Here is a 17,969-nt window from a genome sequence, read left to right on the forward strand (position 1 = left end):
CTCCCCTGAAATCTGCCTATAGTCCAGCCAATGGATGGCTGACTTGAGCAAGAGTTCTACTGCAACAGCATTTCTCTGACTGGAGACTAATCTGGAACCAGTCTGTTGGAATTTCACTGGTGACCTCTGACCCCAAGAACAATTAGGTGTCCCCTCCTCCAACAGGCAGCGTGACCCCAAGCTGGGCTTTAGCTTTAGCGTCCTGAGTACAGACTCACCAGGGACAGTATGACCAACTGTTGGCATTCACTCTACACAGAGGTTGTGTGTTAGGGCTTTGAGAAAATTTCAAAGACCTTTTTTTCCCTCCCTTTGATATTTATTTCACCTAAGTGAGAATGATGGCGAGTATTGCTAGATCCAGGATTAACCACTGTTGGTGCCAGAAAGAAACAGCAACATTTTGGATTTTCTTAGGTACTAAGCAAGACTGTTCCGAGGCTCCTTATCCTTCTTGTGTGGGCCGAGCATTGACTGAGCATCTCCTTAATCAGCAAAAGAGAATTCACCAAAGGACACTGGAGCCCCAGGGTTACTATATGCTTTTTATATAACTGATGACAGCATTTGTAATTTTCAGGGAGCATGGGAAAGAGAAAAACTTCTTATCAAATAATATCAAGGACCCACGAAAGCCATCTTCCACGTGATACCACGTCACGGGGACCCCCTGGTCCTCCAACCGCTTCATATAGAGCAAGGCATCATCGTGGAGGATGTCATGCTCACAGCTTACCACGAAGGCTGCAGGAAGCTGAGCGATGGTCTCATCATCCCTGAGCAGAGGGGCATTTTCTATGTCGAAAATATGTTTGTTTTCCAGGTAGGCAGCCTCATTAAAAGGGCCGGGAAACAGGTCGGTAGCCTGGCTTTCTGAATCTGCTGGGAATGTTGTCCGCGCTGAGCCACTTCCGGTCCTTTCTCCAGACTTCTGGGGTATGAAAGCACCGCCCAAGATGGCGTCCCACCAGTGAAAGTCGATAACCATATATTTGAACATACATATCATCATGAACTTCTGGGAGAGGAACGGGACATTTCGGTTCTGCAAGTGGGACGGCAGCTGCAAATTGATGATCTGGGTAACTGGATAAACCAAGACCTGGGCCCTGATCTGGGGAAGATCCGATCTGCCCACCAGAGCCTGGGTGATAGAGGCCACATGCCCTCCCCCAGTGCTATCTCCACATAACACAACGCGGGAGGGGTCCACCCCATAGGTTTTCAGGGCCTTCAGGAAGTGAATGGAGGCGTTCAGACAGTCTTGGTGAATGCTGGGGTAATGGTGATCAGGAAGCTTCCGGTACCTGAGAAGCAAGCAGGGAACAAAAGCATCACGGTGTGAACAGCTGCTGGGAGCCATTTTACCTGTGTCCTCGACTCCTCCTTGCAGTACTGTCTCTGACTAAATCCCTGAGAATGGCCCTGATAGGAAGGGATTTTTATCCCCCTTTTATGGAGATGAGGATGTGAAGAGCCTCCCCTTTGTCTTCAAGGCAGGGATTCTTGACTCCAACACTAGGCTCCGTCTGCTGCCAGGAGACGCACACACCCCACACAAAATTATCCAACTCAAAAGCTATTTGAAGTGGAAGCAAAACAACCAGTAATACCAGGAAAGGCAAAGGAAGTTGCTGTTCGTCCCACTGGCTACCTGGAGAGGAAGGGCTGAGGGAACTAAAGCTCAAATAAAGGGTAAGTTTCTTGGCGTGCCTGGGTGGCTCAGTGGGATAAGGCTCTGCCTTCAGCTCAGGTCATGATCTCAGGGTCCTGGGACGGAGCCCCGCATCAGGCTCTCTGCTGAGCAGGGAGCCTGCTTCCCCCTCTCTCTCTGCCTGCTGCTCTTCCTACTTGTGATCTCTCTCTCTCTCTCTCTGTCAAATAAATAAATAAAATCTTTAAAAAATAAAGGGGAAGTTTCTTTCAGGAAGAATTTTATTTTTCCTTCAGAAATCTAATGACCAAGGTTTGTTCTTACTAATGACTCAAGTGGCTGTCTTTCCTTCAGGGTTTGGGGGAAAGGGAGCAGGTTGGAAGGCACCATGAGGGTGAAGGTGAGGAAAGGTGGGCAGGCAGGAAACAGACACTGTTCTGGCTATGGGGAGCATCCAGAGGGCGGCTCTGAGTAAACCCCCAGAGTGTATCCCTTCATGGGAGTTCAAGGGCAAAGAGAAAGGACTTTAAAATGAACTTCTAGATGTGTACACCACAATAAATTATTATATGGCCATGAGAAGGAAGGAAATCCTTTTCTGAGAGAGAGAGAGAGAGAGCATGAGAGCAACAGCGGGAGAGGCAGAAGGAGAAGGAGAGAGAATCTTAAGCAGGTTCCATGCTCAGCACAGAGCCCAACATAGGGCTTGATCTCACAACCCTGAGATCATCACCTGAGCCGAAATCAAGAGTCAGATGCTTAATGGATTGTGCCACCCAGGCACCCCGTGGGTCTTTTCAACTCTCCAGAATAACAGTATCCTAAGCAATTTCCTGCAAGTTTTTCATGCAGGTGTTCCTTAACACTTTTATGTGTTCAAGGAGTATTTTCATTACCACAAAGTTCTTCTCAGATGTAGATTCTGACAGAAACTCTTATCAACGGTATTTTAGGACACAATGCTGAGCTGGTCAGGAAGTATGTCAAGTACCAGAAAGACATTGCCTTCCTCAATCTCATAAAGAAGACCAGAGGTGTTCTTTAAATTGCTTTAGGACACACAGATGCACTGTCTACTCAGCCTGGGGACAGCCAAGATTTGAAAGGCCTTGAGTGTAGAGGTTGAATCTAAAAGAGCAGTTTTTAGTTTCTTTCACTTGCCTTCTTGAAACTGTTGCCCAGTGTGTTCTTGTGTCTTGAGACATTCCTGGCATTTATCCCTGCAGTTAGTTAGTTGTTTTGACAACACAATAAACACGTGCAGAACCATCACCCCAAACAACAGCCAGGACCTTGACCATAACCTTCAACCAACCCTGTAATATCCCCACCAGCATCTTATCTCACTGCTTTCCCCATCTGAGAGAACAGTTACCTTGAATCCTGTATCCATCATCCCTTTTCTCTCCTTTTAACATAGTTTTATAATGTCTATACATATTCCTTACAAATATTCTTTTGATTTTGCCTTTAACTTGATAAAAAGAGTCTCAGGCTTTATGTAATTAAAAAAAACTGTTCGCTTAATTTTATACTGCTAAGATGCATTCACATTCTGGGGTGTCCTCCCAGTTCATTTTTTAAATAGTTATGTAATGTTAGTAAGAGAAAGGGTAAGAACCACATGATCCTGTCAATGATGTAGAAAAAGCATCTGATGAAATACAGTATCCTTTCTTGATAAAAACCCTCAACAGAGTAGAGATAGAGGGAACATATCTCAACATCATAAAGGCCATATATGAAAGACCCACAGCTAATATCACGCTCAATGGAAAAACTGAGAGCCTTTCCCCTACGGTCAGGAACGAGACAGGAATGTCCACCTTCCCCATTACTATTTGACATAGTACTGGAAGTCTTAGCCTCAGCAGTCAGACAATAAAAAGAAATAAAAGGCCTCAAAATTGTCAAGGAAGAAGTCAAACTTTCACTGTTTGCAGATGACATGATACTCTATGTATAAAACCTGAAAGACTCCATCAAAAATTGCTAGAACTAATACATGAATTCAGCAAAGTTGCAGGATATAAAATCAATGTGCAGAAATCTGTTGCATTTCTATACACCAATAAGGAAGCAACAGAAAAGGGAATCAAGCCCATTTTCAATTGCACCACAAACAATAAGATAACTAATTAAACCTAACTAAAGAGGTAAAAGATATGTCCTCTGAAAACTATAAAACACTCATGAAAGAAATTGAAGAGGACACAAAGAAATGGAAAAGCATTCCATGCTCATGGATTGGAAGAATAAACATTGTTAAAATGTCTAAACTACCCAAAGCAATCTCCACAGTTAATGTAATTTATCAAAACACCAACAGTTCTCACAGAGCTAGAACAAACAATCCTAAAATTTGTGTGGAACCACAAAAGACCCAGAATAGCCAAAGCAATCTTGAAAAAGAAAGGAAAGCTGGTGCCATCACAATTCCAGACTTCAGGCTTTATTACGAAGCCCTATTCATCGAGACAGTATGGTACTGACACAAAAACAGACACACAGATCAATGGAACAGAATAGAGAACCCAGAAATGAACCCACAACTCTATGGCCAGCTCATCTTCAACAAAGCAGGAAAGAATATCCAATGGGAAAAAAAGACAGTCTCTTCAACAAATGGTGTTGGGAAAACTGAACAGCCATATGCGGAAGAATGAAACTGGACCACTTTCTTACACCACACACAAACGTAAGTTCAAAATGGGTGAAAGACCTAAACATAATACAGGAAATTGTCAAAATCCTAGAGCAGAACACAGGCAGCAACCTCTTTGACCTCAGCCACAGCAAATTCTTACTAGACATATCATCGGAGGCAAGGGAAACAAAAGCAAAAATGAACTATTGGAACTTAATCAAGATAAAAAGCTCCTGAACAGTGAAGGAAATAATCAACGGAACTAAAAGGCAGCCTACAGAATGGAAGAAAGTATTTGCAAACAACATATCTGATAAAGGGTTAGTATCCAAAATGTATAAAGAACTTATCAAACTCAGCACCCCAAAATACAAATAATCCAGTTAAGAAATGGGCAGAAGACATGAACAGACACTTTTCCAAGGAAGACATCCAGAATGCTTACAGACACATGAAAACATGCTCAACATCACTCATCATCAGGGAAATACAAATCAAAACCACGATGAGATACCGCCTTACACCTGTCAGAATGGCTGAAATGAACAACACAAGAAATAATAGGTGTTGGTGAGGACATGGAGAAGGGGGAATCCTGCTCCAATGTTCGTGGGAATGGGAACTGGTTCAGCCGTTCTGAGAACAGTTTGAAGTTTCCTCAAACAGTTAAAAATAGAACAACCCTATGATCCAGCAATTGCACTACTAGGTATTTACCCAAAGGATATAAAAATGCAGATTCAAAGGGGGTACATGCACCTGCAATGTTTACAGCAACAGTATCTACAATAGCCAAACTGTGGAAGAGATCCCAAATGTCCATCCACTGATGAATGCATAAAGAAGATGTGGTGTATATACACAGCAGTATATTACTCAGCCTTAAAAAGGAAGGAAATCTTGCCATTTTCAATGACATGGATGGAGCTAGCATCCATGGGTGGATGCTAAGTGAAATAAGTCAGTCAGAGAAAGACAAATACCATGTGATTTCACTCATGTGGAATTTAAGCAACAAAACAAATGAGCAAAGGGGGGTAAAGAGAGAGAGGCAAACAGAAACAGACTCTTACTTACAGAGAACAAACTAATGGTTACCAGAGGGGAGGAGGATGGGGGAAATAGGGGACGAGAATTAAAGAGTGCCCCTGTGGTGATGAGCACCTGGTGATGTGTGGAAGTGTTAAGTCATTATATTGTACACCGGAAACTAATAGTACATTGTACTGTACTAGGTTAACTAACTGGATGTTAGTTATGTATGTACGTTAACTAACTGGAATTTAAATAATCACTTTAAAAAAAAAAAGGAGAAAAGAGTCTGTTTTTTTATCTGTGTCTTTTTTTCCATTGTTCACTTGTTTTGCTTCTTAAATTCTACATGTGATTGAAGTTGTATGGTATTTCTCTTTCTCTGGCTTCTATCCCTTAGCATTACTCTCTAGCTCCATCCATGTTGTTGCAAATGGCAAGATTTCATTCTTTTTAGAGAGAGGGAGGCAAGCCATAAGAGACTCAATGATAGAGAACAGACTGAGGGTTGATGGAGGGAGATGGGTAGGGGGATGGGGTAATTGGGTGATGGGTATTAAGGAGGGCACTTGTGATGAGCACTGGGTGTTGTATGTAAGTGATGAATCACTGATTAAAAGAAGTTAAAAGTTAAAAAAGATGTCATTCTTTTTTATGGTTGAAAAAAGAAAAAAATATATATATATATCTCACATCTTTATCCATTCACCTCTTGATGGACTCTTAAGGTTGCTTCCATAATTTGGCTCTTGTAGATAATGCTGCAATAAACACAAGGGCACATATATCTTTTCAAATTAGTGTTTTCCTATTCCTTGGGTAAATACCCAGGAGTACAATGACCAGATCATGGGGTAGTTCTATTTTTTATTTTTTTGAGTAACCTCCGCACTGTCTTCCACAGTGGCTGTGCATAACAGTCTGGAAGGGCTCTTTTTTCTCCCCACCCTCGCCCACACTTGCTTCTTGCCATGGTTTTTCAAGCACTCTGTGTTGATGGGCGTTTGGGTTGTTTTTGGGTTTTCGCCCTTTTGAACAGTGCCGTGCCTGGGTCCGTGCGTGCACGTGCAAGAGTGCCTCTTGGGGGTTAGGGTCTCTCTCTCTCTCTCTTCTACAAACCAGCCACGTGCTCATGCCTGCCTTCTCCCACCCCTGTGACCCCCACTGACTTTCTCCAGCAACTCACCCAACCAACAGCAGCACGGAGTCCGTCTCCAGGACCAGCAAACTGCTCAGGCTGTGGAAGAGGTCTACAAGAGTAGAACTGGTCACAGCAGCAGCCACCCTGAGTGGCCTCTAGGGATGTCATCCCTGCCCACCCCCACCTCCACCCCTTCCTGGGACCTCAGGCAGAGCCTGTCAGTCGTGTCGGTTTTCAGCTTTGGGTGTGATGTTCTCTTTCTGTCCCTGTTCTTGCCTCCTCTGCAGTGACTCTGGGTGGCTCTGCCTGGGCAACACCAAAAACCAGACCACATATCGGACACGTGACATCTGCCCCTGGTTCCTAGATGTTGGGGCTCGGATGCACCTCAGGGACTCACCAGCTGCAACATTTCCTTTTACAGTGGGGGTGGAGGGGTGGGGACTGAGGACCAGGGAGGAACAAGACCAGGGAAGGGAGGTAGGCCTGCCCTAGAATGTTAATGATAATTACACACACGTACATACAGATATGTGTTACTAAGAAAGAAGCAATGGAGGGATGGGCCATTGCTATTAGCCGAGTGGTACCTCTGAGGTTCTCAGAGGACAAGTCCATTCTCAACAGTACATGAGCCAGGCTGGCACAGTGCCAGACCATATATGTACCACATAAGCCTCTAATTCAGTGGGGGTCCCCCTTGGTTCTGCATAGTTGTACCAGAGAGTTTTTCCAAGTCCTGATGCCCAGGCGGAGCCCCAAACCAACCAAACCAGTGTCTCTGGGGCTGGGGAACGAGCAGCAGAAGCTCCCAGATCACGCCCACGAGGCCAACAACCGGGAAGTTGGGAATGACTGATCTGACTGAGAGAAGTGATGGGTTGGGGGGGGCGAGGGGGTCAGGGAGTGCAGGCTTCATTGACACCGCTCAGGGGAGGTGATGGAGGAGAAGTCACATTGGATTGGGGAGCAAGCAGCTCCTAAGGAGGCCACCCTGCTCGCAGATCAGCATCACCTGGGAGCTTTTTTTAAAATGCTGGTGCCTGGGCCCCACCGCTGAGCTGGACGCGGCCTGGGCAGGACCTGGGTGTGGAGATGACTCTAAAACACCCCGGAGGCGGGACAGGGGGTGGGTTTCAAAGCACAGCCTGTGTGGAGACGGCGGCTGGCCCTCCCCACGCCATTTCCCCCGCTTCCCTGCTCTGCCTCCCTGGGACATTACTTCCTTTCCCTCAAGCCCCTGTTTCGGGCTTTGCGCTTGCGCTCCCTTCCGCGTAGACCTAACAGGGCAGGAGGCGAGGGACGCACCTGCCCTGGGCGCCGAGAGGCTCAGCAACCAACATAAATACTGCTTTAGGGAATCCAAGTAAATGCCACCAGGATCCATGATGAACGGATTTCCCTATGACAATCTCAAGTAGACGAGAGCCTACCTTGCCTTTGTACAATTCAGCCGTCCCCATTGGATCCCACCACTCGATGAACGCTGACCGTGTGTTCATCATAGGACTTTTTTTTTTTTGCATTATCATTGAATTTTCGAATAACCTGCATAAAAATATTATTAATCTTGAAGACTGTGTTTCTCGGTGCCCCTTTCAACATACAGCCCCCCACCCCAGGCTTTCTTGCCTCCCCGGTCCCCAGAGGGTGTTTCCCAGCCTCTGTAGGGCCGGATCTTACTCATTGGTTGCTTGGGCCTGGGCTCAAATTTTACTTTTTGGAGAGGCTTTGTCAGGAAAAACTAACGATGCATCTAAATCATTCTCTATTCCATCTCCTCGTGCTCTCACTCTGTGAAATGACCCTAACTTGTTCGTTTTCTCTTTCACTGCCCGGCCTCCTCGTTTGAGTAGACTCCATGAGGGTCTTCCTTGTTCTCCACTCGGTCCCCTAGACCTGGAAGAGAGTCTGACACAAGGTAGGTAAATACTCAGGGAATATTTGCTGAATGCGTCCTGGATTTACTTTTAGAAATAACATCGTGGCCCACGGAGGAAGGCTAACAGGCCTAGTCCCCTAATGGGGTGCTCCTGGAGGCCTCTGAAAGGGAAGAACTGTCTTGGGGCGGGTAGGTGGGACCTCTGAAGGAGGAGAGCATCTTGGTAGCAAATGAGGCTGTTGTTATTTCCACCACCAGGTGGCAGTACACCCTAATTCCAGGGACCTCGCTGGCGTCCAACCATCTGTCCATCCTTCTGTCCATCCATTTGCGTGTTCATTCATGCACACATCCTTTCACCTGATTATCCACCCATCCATATTCCATATTCATGCACCCGGAGAGTCATTAGAAAATGTAAAGCCACAGGCAAGGCATTGGGGAGGAGACAGAAAAGAAAACACAAGTCTTCTGGGCACGCTTGGAGTCTCCATTTTTAGGTGCAGAAGAGAGACTGTAAATAAGGATGCATGAGAAGGAACCAGATAAATTCAGACGGTGACAAGTGCCATAAAGAAAACGTAAAGGGATGATGTCAGGGATGGAGACAGGGGCATAGCACTCTTAAGGGATGGTTCCTTAGGTAAGGTGTTCAGGGAGGCAGCTCTGAGGAGGGACTGGAAGGACAATCAAGGACCCGCCAGTGAAGCAAAGCCAAGAGGGGCGAGACAGCTTTTGGGGAGGCCCAGACAGCAAGTGCAGAGGATTCAGAGTTAGGAGGAGCCGGGAGTGTCTGGAACACAGGCAAGCCATGTAGCTGTGGCTGCAGGGAACTGCTTTGGGAGGAGAGAGACCCAGGGAACCTGGTCGGAAAGGTGGGCAGGGGCCTCCAAAGCTATCAGGGCCTGAGAGCTTGGTTCCATCTAAGGGCACTGGAGAGCAACCAGCAGGTTTGGCACAGGCCTTGGAAGCTCTGGCTTTTATTTCCTTAAAAGCTCTTTCTGGCTGCCAGGTGAGGAACGGACTGAGAAGCAACAGGAGAAGCAAGAGGGTCAAGGGGGCAGGCAAGAGAAGATGGGGTCTTGGATCATGGTGGGGTTCAGAGCCTAGGAGAAATGCATGGGTTTGGGATGCAGTGTGGGAGAACAGCTAGGAATAGCCAGTGGTGTCAGTGAGTGGTGAGGGAAAGAGGAATCAATACCCCAGTGCCGTCCGTGAAAGCCCGACTGAGACACAGCACTAGCCTCACCTTGACCGAGAACTATTACAATACAGAAAAGAACACCTTCTATATAGATATGCACACCATCTGCTGACGTGAGCCCAGAGCCCTTAGTCTGGGCTCCCTATAAAAATCCCCAACTGCTGATTCCTTTAAGTTATTCCAAAAAGGTTCTCATGGGAAGGGTGGCCAAAGCTGTGCACATAGATGAAGTTCTTACCCAGGCTCCCCATGAACCCGCCTCCTCCAGGGAAGAAGATGATGCCTCGCCGCGGGCCAGAAGGCGCTGCCTTGGGCTGGAACAGCCTCACAGGTATGGTCCCAAAATACAGGTCAGTTACCATAAGTCTATCGTCTTTCTTTATTCTCACAAAAGCTTGCAATAATTTGAGAAATCTGAGCATGGAGCAAATTCCCAACTTCTCAAATATTTCTGCCTGTTGGAGGTAAGAGAAAGAGGGAAACCGTAGGAGAGGTCAGGACCCATCTGGATTGCGATGACACCTGTCACCTATAATTGTGAGGATGTCTTTGCAATCTCTCATTTGCCTCATCCACATGGACATTGGGCCCATCAGGAAGGACAGGCTCTAGGTTGTGTCCAGAGGGAGGGCTTGGTTTTCAGAATGTCCTCCCAAAAGTCTTTGATTGGATAATGGTAGGAATTTGCCAAAAAGCTCAACCACGTTTGGGCTGAGTGGTTGGTCACTGAATTGAACAAAGCCAGTTGTCCTAGGTAACTGGCTGGAACCCCCCTCTTCGGATCTCCAGCCTCAGATGGCAAAAAGGGTCATCACCTTGGTCTGCAGCTGCCATTGCCCTTGGGTTATGATGGATTCTTAAGCCATGTTTGTGTTCAACAGAAGACAGTAACCATTAGGGACATCTGCTGTTGACTCAGGAGGAGGGGGCAATGGCACAAGGCCATTCATTTGACACATATGCATAGAATTCCACTGTTTTTAAACTAATATGGTCACTCTAGCTATAAACAAATGTCAATATATATATATCATGAAGTATAGTTACAAGTAATATTGCATGTACAAAATGCTTTCCAACCATTTTGGATCATCTCTTCCAAGAAGCTCACATTAAACACGTGTCGTTGTCATAAGGAAAACAACATGAGATGATAATAATAAAATAAAAACAGCTATGTATGTGAGTCACATACAGCACACCAGGTGGTTATGAACCAGATTAAGCCTCTCAGCGACACTTCTGAGTCAAGCACAGTTATTAGCTCCATTTTATGGACGGGGGAAACTGAGGCAAACCAAAGTCAAGTGCCTTGCCCGCAATGGGTAAGACGCAGAACATGTGTTCTAAACCACTAAAGTAGAAAGAGCTTGGATTCTGGAGTCAAGCAAATCTGAACTCAAGTTTTAGCTTATCACCAGCTAGCTGAATGGCCTTGGCCATTACCTTCTCTGAGCTTCCATTTCCCTCATTTATAAAATAAAATGGTGTCCATAGCCCAAGGATGAGACTTGGGAATTAGATGTGACCACTATGTGGAGTGTCTCCCTGGTGGGTCCTGGCAAGTATGAGCGCCACCCCTTCTCTTGCTCACACCCACTGTGTCTTGTCCCAGGTCCTCTGGGATACCCCAGTGCATTCCCCAGTGCATTCCCAAGGCTTCTATTTCTTGAAAGAGAACTCCAAACAAAACCATTATTTCCCTGCTTCAAGTGGAGGTGAGGTTGGCCCCCATCTCAGGGCACCAGATGTCTGTATCGAGACAACTTGGAACTTCACCGGCCAACTCAGCTCTGAGCATCAGGACACCTCCTCTCAGTTCAAGTGGGCTCCAATGCTTGCCTCCTCCCCAGCAGTTTCCTCAAACTCCCTGTACTCATCCATGGCTCACATGGTTTCCTGGAGCCCTTCTACCTGCCCACTAGGTAGATGGATGGGAAACTGTCCTTCAGCTCCAAGCTCAAGACCACATTCTCATTGACTGATGTCATCCCTCCCACTCACACTGAAGGCTGCTGTCTCCTTGAGTGCCCTAAGTTTTCTAAGCCATAAGGTTTCTTCAAAACCCCTCAAGGTTATATTACATGCTATGGCCACCCATATGTCTCCCCCCGCACCCAGACTGAATGCTTCTTGTCAGCATTTTGCTTGACATCACATCTCATTCATCTTTTTGCCTCCAACATCTAGAAGAGTAAATGTTTCAGGGAATTTGAACAAGACAGTGTGATGACAAGCCTTTCTTAGCATGACCTTCTCAAAGTCACTAGATATGGCTAGGTTAGATTTGGTTTGGTGTGGTTTTTCCAACCATGAGTCCATAGTTTCCAGAGCTGGTAATGTAGGACAAAAGCAAGGGAAGAAAAATTAATACTTATAATATAACTGTATCATGTATAGATAACTATAATAAATATATTGCTTGTATGTAAATATTATCATCATCACATCAATATCATATTACTATAGTTATATTATAAAATTTCTTTTTTAAAAAGATTTTATTTATTTCCTTGACAGAGAGAGATCACAAGTAGGCAGAGAGGCAGAGAGCCAGGCAGAGAGATAGAGGGAAGCAGGCTCCCCACTGAGCCCCAATCCCAGGACCCTGAGATCATGACCTGAGCTGAAGGCAGAGGTTTAACCCACTGAGCCACCCAGGCGCCCATATTATAAAATTTCTAATAATGTATCAGTAGTAGTATAAATGGGAGCATCAGCAGGTTAGGGACATCTGAGGTCCAGAACTTTAGACAGAGATTGAAACACTTTCACAAAATATTCTAGCAGTATTTCCCCTTTAAAATAAAATCCATAATGCTTGTTATATTGTTCTTTAAATCTTTTAGTAAAACTGCAAAATTATTACAGAATAATTTCAGGAAGTGCTCTGTCTCTGCCTTCAGGGACTTGACATGTATACTACCAATAATCTACTTACACTGAGCCCTTTCTGCACGCCCATCACTGTGCCGCTCACCTGATAATGCATTTCCCATTCAATCCCCTCATCACTCCTATAAAAAAGCATCTCTTGCTATCCTCATTTTTCAAAGGAAAAAAAATGGAGGCTCAAAGACATAGGGCCACAAAGCTAACAAGTGGGAAACTTGGGGCTTAGACCAAGGGTTGTCTGACACCAAAAGAAGGCACCTGATTTCTGGGCCATAAAATCTTTTTAGGCTTTTCCTCCTGCTCTTTACATTTCTTATTCCTCCTGTACCTGTTTGTCTTCCAGAACTGAATGAACCCTAACTACTTGGGCATCGTTTTCTTCAGCAGCAGCACGCCGTGATGGGCAGTGTGTCCTGGGGGCACCCAGCCAGTGCTGGAGGGCCCAGGATGGGATGTCCCAAGTGTCTTCAGATCTGTGAAACCGGGCACGGAAACCTCTGGGAAGATGCAGGGGGAAGCCAGCAGGGGGAGCCCTCGGGAGGTGCAGTCCATTGCAGACCCTTGGGAAGACTTAGCTCAACGTCCCATACGAGAAGCCTGCTTTGCTCCTCCAACAGGAGGAAGGAAGAACTTCTCGTCACCTGGCAACAAGCTCAGCCAATAAGAAGACACCACGACTCAGCCAATGAGAAATGATCCCAGCCCGGGCCTCCATCTTTCCTCCAAGGGACTTTAACTCAAAGCATCCCTCCCACTCCTCTGCTTCTTGGTAAAGAAGGGTTTCTGTCCTCTGATCTCCGGATTTGTCTGTGGTTTGCCATGACTTGGATGTCCCCCATTGCAGTTCTTCTGCTCTTCCTGGATAAGCCCCTCTTGCTGGCAGAATAACTGGCTGTGTTACTTCCAAGGTCTATCACTGCCCGTGTTGCGAGCGCCCCCGCGCGGCGGTCATCAGCAGGGCTGGCAGCTTGTGAGAGACTCTTGAAAAAACACTGAAGGTTGGAAAGATCTGGACTTTCCTGGGTCTCACATTACCCTGTAGTTCCATGTGAAATCACCCACTGGTCTGAGACAGGCGAAGTGCATGGCCAGGATAAATAAGAGGGATGAGAGCTTTGCACCCTCAGCCTGTCTTCCTGGAGCCAGTAGCATTTCTGTACTTATAAACTAGACTTTTGCATATCTCGGAGAGTCATGCATATCCACAGTGGAACATTCCAGGAGCACAGAGAGATATTTTACTTCTTCACAAAACACAGTGAGCCCTAATGACTTCATCTAAGTCTTTCACCAACCTCATGAGATGGACACTGTTGTTTCCCTTTCACAGGTGAGGAAGCACACACAGAAAGGTTAAGTATATGACCCAAGATCCCATAGCCAGGGCTGGGATGCACACACTGGCAGGCTGGTGGCAGCCTCGGCTCCTTACCGAGGCCTCTGTCCTCCTCTTTCTACAGTTGCTCTACCTCTGCACCTCCCACCAGGTAAGCAGCGTGAACTATTTGGCTGTTGTCCCCCAGTATTAGGATATCGGGGTTGAATCCAGTGGGCTGTCTCCTACCAGATGCTGCAGCTCTAGGCACAGACTGGCCTGTCCACACCTCTGGCCCTGGCTCAGAGCCTGGCCAGCATGGCCGCTCTGACATGCTGGGTGAATTCACTTATGATTTGATCAGCAAATGGAAAGCACCTACTAGGCAGCAGGTCTGTGCTTATGACCAGGGTTGCAAAGGTGGATGGCAGTCCCTGCTTTCAAGGAACCTACACTCTATGCAGGGGAGAGAAGACCTATAGGCAATTAAGGGCACCAAGGTCAAAAGATGCTGTGGCTGAAGCCAGTTCATTCCCTGTTAGGCTGAAAGCCCTCTGAAGGAAGGGACTGGGTCTGAAATCCTTTTCGAATCCTCAGAAAGCAGCCCAGGGATGGGCACTCAGTAAGTGAGGTTGGAAGGAAGGAAATGGGGGCAGGTGGGAGAGAGGAAGGGAAGAGGAAGGGAAACAGAAACACAGACACAAAAGAGAGTGTGGCAAAGACTGCCTTGGGAGAGTCTAAAGAGGAAAGGAAGGGCAAGGTACAGGGGGAGAGGAAGGGAGCCCCAACCCATTACAGAGCCTGAGAGCAAACTCACCAAAATGAATATGTACAGGAACATGCAGTGCAGAAATCTGAACTTGGTGGGATGTTGCAATGTAGAGGGGATGTCTGCTGTGAGGAAGTGCTGAAGGACAGCCCAGAGGAAGACACCTACAAAAAAGCTGCCCAGGGGGCACCTGGGTGGCTCAGTGGGTTAAAGCCTCTGCCTTCGGCTCAGATCATGGTCTCGGAGTCCTGGGATCGAGCCCCGCATCGGGCTCTCTGCTCAGCGGGGAGCCTGCTTCCTCCTCTTTCTCTGCCTGCCTCTCTGACTACTTGTGATCTCTCTGTCTCTGTCAAATAAATAAATAAAATCTTTAAAAAAAAAAAAAAAAGCTGCCCAGAAGTGCCAGCCCCAGGATAAGCATGTTCCCAATGCTTTGAGGAGCTGTTCCTCTGTGGAGCCAGCCTGAGAGCTTGTGTCAGGAGAACCTGGACTGGTTATATCAGCTGTCTCCTGCCTTCCACGGTTTTGGGGCTTAGCCTTGAAACAGTGCCCTGACCTGTCTTCTTACATGTAAACTCAGCTGAGCCAATAGGAGCTAGAAGGACTACTTCTCTGAAAAATGCTGGCACCAAGAAAACCAGTCATGCCCATCAGTGGGTGTCTCGGTAGATGGGTTTTGCAAAGGCTTAGGCTAGATCAGGCTCAAACAGTCCCTGCCAGTTGGGCATGACATGGTTGCCCAGACCTCTATGGCCTGATTTTTCAACTGTAGAATACAAGGCAGCCAGCTTTCCCAGCCAGGCTTCCTCGCCAGAGGGTGGCTACAGTGGGCAAAGCACATCTCTATCCAGTTAGTGGGCCCAGCCCCACTTTGACTGACACATGAGTCTAGGCTGCGGGGGGAGGCAGCGTAGTGGAGGGTCAAGAGGATGTACCCAGATGCCAGCCTGGCTGGCTTTGAATCCTGCCTTTTCGGCTTGCTGGCTCTGTGGCCTTAGATAAGTTATATCTGTTCTCTGCTTCTGAGCTTCTCCTCTAAAAGAAGGAGATAATAATTAGCTGAAGAATTGTGAATCATGCTGGAAAGAATTTGAGTGTGCAAATATCCTCTTTGTCAAGCAAATCTTATTTAGCTATAATAAATAAATGTATGCACACCCAGGCATATGTAAGACTAACATAAATCGTTAAATATACAGCTCAAAGAATTTTCACAAAGTGGACACACCCAAAGACCAGCACTTAAACCAGGATATAGCACATCTCTAGCATGCAGATGGTCCCTTCTCCCCATCACCACCGCCCCCTCCCCACCTTTAGTGGTTAACCACTAAAGGTAGCCACTGTTGTTCCTTTAACAGCCAAACTCAGTTGGCTGATTTCTGACTTTTATATAAATGGGTGTATCTGCCACATTGTCGTCTATATTGATCAGTTCATTCATTCTCATTCCTGCATAACATTCTGTTGTATGAATCCGCCACAACTTTTTATTCCTTCTGCCACAGATGGACCTCTGAGTTTTTGCCCATTCTCGATTGATTGCCTCTCAGGTCCAAATGCAATTATTGTCTGCTTTGTAAAAATAGACCTGCTAATTTCAGTCTTTTTCCTCTGTCAGTTGGCAAGGAGGCATTGTCAGGAAAGGGTGCTGGAGAGACATCTGAGGAGAGCAGGCTCTACTGCCTTTGCTTGGGGGCTCACCTGGCAAGCATCGGGAGCACGTGTGGCTTTGCCAACACCCATACTATGGTGTGTAAAGAAAGTTAACATAAGGAATTATTAACTGTAATAGGGTACATGAGTCACAAGAGATCAGCTAACAAGAAGTAAAAAGAGCTCAAAAGTGTATAGGAATTACGTATACAAGAAACAAGTATTCCCTCTTGTTGAGGGCTGAGGTAACACACCTTGCACTCCATAGGGCTGAGGTCTAGAGCTTGTCGGAGAGGCATGGCAAGACTCACTGAGGTGGCAGTGAAGTTTCCCTTTTGCTGTACCAATGGGACTTGCTGACATCTATCCTGCCTCCTCACCCCCAAAATTTGTTGACAATCTTCTACCCACCCCCTTTCCACCAGGTCCTAGGGAAAGCCATTCATTCACAGGGTGGTGTCTTTCTGGAGGCACTCTGAAATGGAACTACCCAAGGGGACTAGAAGGGAGAGCTACTGCAGGAGCTGGAGCTAGAACAGCCATCTACAAAAGCCTACACACACTGCCACGTGGACTGGAGAAGCCACCCACGCTGCTGGAGCTGGGTCTGCAGAAGCAAGTACGATAATTATGTGCCCCAGGAGTTCTTGAAAGTAACAGCCACTAAGCCTGCAATTGGTGGAGGTTAAGAACTGGGTGATGCCAACCGAGGCAGAGAGCTTAACAGAGAGATCAGAGAAAGCCGAAGAGAACCCTGATGAAAACCATGTCATCCCAGTGGATCACTCACTGTCCAAGTCTGCACCTCCTGTGGAGCGCTGTCGGAAGCTGACACGGAGGGAAATAGACTTTCTTGGCATAGTCCATCCGAGGCATGACACAAGCAGACAATACAGGCAAACAGCCCAAGAAGGAGCCGTGGAGGAGTCGCTGTCCCAGCGCGGCTGCAGTATGATCTCTAAGTTCCAACAGCAGCAGAAAATGAGACATGCTAACAAACAGGAGAAGTGTGATCCATACAGAAGAAAAACGCAGGCCGCAGAAAGTACCTTTGAGAGCACCCAGATGTCAGACTTAACAAAGACTGCAAAGCAGCTACTATTATGTTTTATTGTCTTTACAACGGTGGGATGCAGTTGCTTCTCACACACCAGAATACACCCAGAATCTGGTGTATGGCTCTGTTCTCTTCACCTGTCTGATTATATTCTCTTTTTTCTCTCCCCCTTTTCTCCTCCTCCTCCTTCCCCCCATCCTCCTCCTCCTTCCTTTTCTTCATTTAGTTTTGTTAAAGTCTTTTTAAATTTTCATCTTTACAGATACATGCTATCCTTTCAGTGTGTTTAATTTTATTTTTATATATATGTAGGTTTTTCTTTCTTTACAATTTTGAGATGCAGTTACTTCTAACAAAGTGATCAAAATACACTCAGGATATAGGGTTTTGCTCTGTTCTATCCACCTGTCTGTTTATATAAATATGTTCTAAGAGCTAAAGAATATCATGCTAAATTCTACCTCTCAAACTAATAATACAGTATATGTTAATTAAATAGAATTTATTTTTTAAAAGATTTTTATTTTTATTTATTTATTTGACAGAGAGAGAGAGAGGTCACAAGTAAGCAGAGAGGCAGGCAGAGAGAGAGGGAAGCAGGATCCCCGCTGAGCAGAGAGCCCGATGCAGGCTCAATCCCAGGACCCTGAGATCATGACCTGAGCCGAAGGCAGAGGCTTACCCCACTGAGCCACCCAGGCGCCCAATTAAATAGCA

General features: G+C 46.4%; 1 protein-coding gene across 1 annotated transcript; it reads right to left on the bottom strand.

The window, feature by feature from the left end:
* Positions 1–535: 535 nt before the first annotated feature.
* LOC111154576 (arylacetamide deacetylase like 4) lies at positions 536–14,960 on the bottom strand. Its single transcript, XM_022514225.1, is given in 7 exon segments — positions 536–854; positions 856–937; positions 940–1,307; positions 6,520–6,583; positions 9,799–10,015; positions 14,588–14,723; positions 14,938–14,960. Coding segments are annotated over 7 exon segments (1,209 nt in total).
* Positions 14,961–17,969: the final 3,009 nt, after the last annotated feature.

Source organism: Enhydra lutris, unplaced genomic scaffold (genome assembly GCF_002288905.1).
Source record: "Enhydra lutris kenyoni isolate GAN:26980312 unplaced genomic scaffold, ASM228890v2 scaffoldscaffold38, whole genome shotgun sequence".
Lineage (NCBI taxonomy): Eukaryota > Metazoa > Chordata > Mammalia > Carnivora > Mustelidae > Enhydra > Enhydra lutris.